The 4,813-nt window shown below is 64.3% G+C and overlaps 1 protein-coding gene across 1 annotated transcript in view; it reads left to right on the top strand.

Moving 5' to 3' along the window:
* Nucleotides 1-3,845, top strand: part of LOC112122100 (chemokine-like receptor 1) — a 4,263-nt gene extending 418 nt beyond the window's left edge. Inside the window, exon 2 of the mRNA XM_026659648.1 lies at nt 2,838-3,845. Within this exon, the coding sequence (XP_026515433.1) occupies nt 2,838-3,845 (1,008 nt within the window). The remainder of the gene's footprint in view (nt 1-2,837) is intronic.
* Nucleotides 3,846-4,813: the final 968 nt, after the last annotated feature.

The following is a 4,813-nucleotide window of genomic DNA, read 5'->3' as shown; positions in this document are numbered from 1 at the left end:
CCCTCCCAGTGCTGGGGATAGAACCCAGGAGTCCTGGCTCCCAGCCCCCCTGCTCTAAGCCACTAGACCCCACTCCCCTCCCAGAGCCAGGGAGAGAACCCAGGAGTCCTGAGTCCCGGCCCCACCTTTTCTAACACTGGAGTGGGGGTGTGCATAGGGGGCAGCAGCCAGGACTCCTGGGTCCCTCTCAGCAGGCTGCTGCCCCAGCACTGGGCACGCCCAGAGGAGTCAGGCCCCCAAGCCAGCCTGTGGGTCAGGTGAAGCGCGAGGGCATTGGAGCGTACCTGTAACCAGGGACTCCTCCTCAAGTGGGCGGGGGTCTCCAGTGGGGTCCCGCGGGGATCGGGTCGTGCCCTGCGCATGCGCTAGTTACCGGGAACATCAAACCCTTCCAGCTAATGTCAGCAGAGGGCCCAGAAATCAGGAAATCCCGAGGGGGCCGGGGCAGGGACCCAGAGCGCGCGGGCAAACGCCGGGCGTTTTAACACGTCCGCAAGTCCCCGCCCGCGGCGAGGAACCACAACCGTCAGCCGGGGGCTCTCCCCTGGGGGGCGGCGACTCCAGAACAGATCTGGGGCGATGGCAGAGAATCGGCTGGACTGGGGCTAACGCCGTCCTGGGATCTCGAGGAGGAGCAGGGAGGGGATTTTCCCTCTGGAGCTGACCTGGGGGTGACGCTGCCGAGCCCTGGGTCTGGCTCCGGGGCACAGAGTCAGTTGGGGAGGGGTCAGAGCAGAGCCCCGAGGACGATTCGAGGGTTCAAAGCCCTGTCGCCGAGCGAGCGATGCCAGGAGCTCCAGCTATTGTGCTGAGCCCAGGACACGCTCCAGGGCGCAGTGATCCCCGTCCGTCCATCCCTATGCAGGGAGCAGAGAGTTGATCGGGGCTGGTCAGTTTTTACTGGGGTGGGGGGAATTAATCATTGGGACCATGCACCAGGGCCATGGGGGATCCTCCATCCCCGGCAGATTTTCAGTTCAGACTGGGGGTTTTCCTAAAAGAACGGCTCCGGAGATGGTTTGGGGGGCAGCCTCTGGCCTGGGCTATCGGGCGGTCAGGCTAGACAGCCACAGGGGTCCCTGCTGGCCGGGAATCTGGGAATGACTGAAATCAGGCAAATACCCGCAGGGCAGCTAGAGACCAGCCCAATTGGCTCAGGGGGTGAATGGAGCAAGAGGGCTACTGTATAACGGGGTATGGCGGAAGAGCCAGGACTCCTGGATTCTCTCCCCGGTTCTGGGAGGGGAGTGGGGTCTAGTGGGTTAGAGCAGGGGGGTCCGGGAGCCAGGACTCCTGGGTTCTCTCCCCAGCTCTGTCTCTGACTCTCCGTGTGACCTCCAGAAAGTCCTTTCACCTCAGTTTCCTCTAGTACAAGTCGGGGTCGATGCTACTGAAGCTGGGGGGAGGAAGAGTTGGGAGACTCCCGTAGCCGCGGCTCAGGAGGGGCTGCGTGGCTCTCCAAAGGACAGGGCCCTGTAGCACAAACCCGGGGTTAGTGTCCCCGCCCCCCCCCCGCCCCCGGGGACTGGCTCTGTGTGCCGCAGGAACAGAAATCTGCTGAGACAAGAGGTCCGGGGGCTGTCTGGGGGGGCGGAATAGCAGGGGCTGCGGGTCGGGAGTGAGTGGCACCCACACAGCGGGGGGAGAAGGGGGGCTGGGATAGGAGGGGCTGCAGGTTGAGAGTGGGGGGCACTGGCAGAGGTGGGGGGGATAGGAGGGGCGGCAGGTCGGGAGTGGGGGGCACTGCCAGAGGTGGGGGGGATAGGAGGGGCTGCGTGTCAGCAGTAGGGTTGCCAACTTTCTGACTGCACAAAACCGAACACACTAGCCCTGTCCCCTTCCCTGCCCCTTCCCCGAGGCCCCGCCCCCCACGCACTCCATCCCCCCTCCCTCCTTCGCTTGCTCTCCCCCAGGCCCCACCCTCCCTCACTTTCACTGGGCTGGGGCAGGGGGTTGTGCTGCAGGCTCCAGCTGGGGGTGTGGGCTCTAGGGTGGGGCCGGGGATGAGGGGTTTGAGGTTCAGGAGGGGGCTCTGGGCTGGGGCAGAGGGAGGGGGTGCAGGGTGCAGGCCAGGGCTCAGGGCTGGGGTTGGGGTGTGGGAAGGGATGCGGGAGGGAATGCGGGCCCCAGGAGGGAGTTAGGGTGCGGGAGGGGGCTCAGGGCTGGGGGTGGGGTGTGCGGGGGGTGCAGGTTTCAGGAGGGAGTTAGGGTGCAGGAGGGGGCTCAGGGCTGGGGGTGGGGTGTGTGGGGGGTGCAGGTTGCAGGAGGGAGTTAGGGTGTGGGAGGGGGCTCAGGACTGGGGGTGGGGGGGGGGGGGGGGCAGGGTGCAGGAGGGAGTTAGGGTGCTGGAGGGGGTTCCCACCTGGGGCAGGAGTTTGGGGTGCAGGATCCGGCCGGGCGGCACTTACCTCAGGCAGCGCAGCTGGGTTAAGCCAGGCTCCCTGCCTGCCCCGGCTCCGCGCTGCTCCGGGAAGAGGCCGCTATGTCCGGCTCCTAGGCACAGGGGCGGCCAGGCGGCCCTGTGCGGTCTGCACTGCCCACTCCCGCAGGCACCTCCCCCGCAGCTCCCGTTGGACGTGGTTCCTGCAGGCACTGCCCCCGCAGATCCCATTGGCCGCAGTTCCCGGCCAATGGGAGCTGCAGAGCCGGCGTTCGGGGCAGGGGCAGCGCACGGAGCCTCTCTGGCAGCCCCTGCGCCTAGGAGCCGGATATGGAGGTCGCTTCCGGGAGCTGTGCAGCGCTGGGGCAGGCAGGGAGAAAACCGGACGCCTGGCAGTCCTAGTTGGGAGTGAGGGGCACCGGCCGGGCCACGTGCTAAAGCGGTCACTTCTCCTCAGCTTTCCGGCAACGCCACCTCACCCGTGGCCAACAACAGCACCACGCCCACCTCCAACGTCCTCGCCCAGATCTCGGTGGCCATCTTCGTGGTCTCCTCCCTGCTGGGCATGGCAGGCAACGGGCTGGTGATCTGGGTCACCTGCTTCCGCATGCGCCGGACGATCAACTCGATCTGGTTCCTGAGCCTGGCGCTGGCCGACCTGCTCTACTCCCTGCTGCTGCCTTTCTACGCCGCCAAGACCGCCGCGGGCAATCAGTGGGCCTTCGGCAACTTCCTCTGCAAAGCCGTCAACTCCCTCCTCTTCCTCAGCATGTTCGCCAGCGTCTTCCAGCTGACGCTCATCTCGGCCGATCGCTGCCTGCTGGTGGCCCGGCCCGTCTGGGCCCAGCGGTTCCGCACCCCGCGCTTGGCCTGGGGGGCGGCCGCCGTGGCGTGGCTGCTGGCCGGGGCTTTCTCGGCCCCCTACCTGGTCTTCCGGCAGGTGACCTGCCGGGGCGAGCGCTGCTTCTGCATCAACAATTTCGGGGATGAGGCGACGAGGGTGGTGCGGCAGCAGGCCCTGATCGTGGTGCGGTTCGTGGCCGGCTTTCTGGCGCCGCTGCTGGTCATCACGGCCTGCCACGTGGTCGTGATGCTGCGGGCCGGGCACCGGGGCCGCCGGCCCAACCGTACGGCCAAGGTGGTAGCTGCCGTGGTGTTGAGTTTCTTCCTCTGCTGGCTGCCCTACCACGTCTTCAACTTCCTGCACAGGTCGCCGAGAAACCGTGCGGCCTTCCAGGTGGGCTCCTCCCTGGCCTTCAGCCTCACCTGCCTGGGCTGCTTCCTCAACCCCCTGCTCTACGCCTTCCTGGGCCGCCGCTTCCAGGAGGGGCTGCGGGGCAGCAGCCGCGCCCGCTGGCTGGAGGCCGCCATGGCCGAAGACTCGCTGGGCTCCGGCAGCGGGCGCCGGAGCAACCGCTCGCTGGGCTCCACCACCTCCTCTGAGCTGCGGATGATGCAGCCGTGACGGGCAGGGGGAAGGGGCCAGGGCCCCATGAGGGGTGGGGGGCAGCTGTGGGATGGCACCGAGCAGGGCATGCTGGGAGCCCAGAGCTGCACCAGATCAGTGCATCCTGGAAGCCCAGGGCCGTGCTGGAGCAGTGCATGCTGGGAGCCCATGGGACATGGCGGAGCAATGCATGCTGGGATCCCATGGGCCACACTGGAGCAGTGCATGCTGGGACCCCAGAGCCTCGCCAGAGCAGTGCATGCTGGGAGCCCATGAACCATGCCAGAGCAGTGCATGCCGGGACTTTACGGGTCACACTGCAGAGGAGCATGCTGGGAACTCTTGCCCTCATTGGCCACACCGGAGCAATAACAGGCCACGCCCCTTTTCCATGCTGCAGGAACTCAGTGATACTCACTGGCCACCACCCCACAGGGTGGGCGGGGCTGTTACAAGGTTGTGGCCATGGTGGTTGCCATGGATACCACCACCTGGCCACCATTTTGGGGCCTGATTTTCAGACTGGGGTGGAGTGATTCCTAAAACCAGGCTCTTTTTATACAGAAGGCTCAGATCTACTTTTTTTACATTGACCACCCCATTGGTTGGTGTATCCTTCCACCAATTAATGTAGTCTGTCCAAAAAAAAAAGAATTCTGGGAACCCAGCCCACTTTACACAGGAGCCGGCTCCATTTTCAAAGGACAGCTACCGAGTATCCTTCCACCACAAAAGTAGTCCCTCAAAACTGGACCCTTTTTATACAGGAACCGGATCTATTTTCAATATATACTGATTGTGTGTCCTTCTGCCAAAAAAATAGTCCCTCAAAAAAATAATAGCTGAAAACCAGGCCCTTTTCGTACAGAAGCCCTGTGACGTTCCTCCATTACTTGTGTGTGTCCTTCCGCCAAACAACAAAAGGTAAAATAGCCCCTTAAAAATCTGAAAATCAAGCTCCATCATATTCAGGTAGCGGGACTACT

The sequence above is a fragment of the Terrapene carolina genome, unplaced genomic scaffold (genome assembly GCF_002925995.2).
Source record: "Terrapene carolina triunguis isolate 2854851 unplaced genomic scaffold, T_m_triunguis-2.0 Scaffold647, whole genome shotgun sequence".
NCBI classification, from domain to species: domain Eukaryota; kingdom Metazoa; phylum Chordata; order Testudines; family Emydidae; genus Terrapene; species Terrapene triunguis.
The sequence above is the reverse complement of the archived record's forward strand: the minus strand, read 5'-3'. Positions and strand labels throughout refer to the sequence as shown.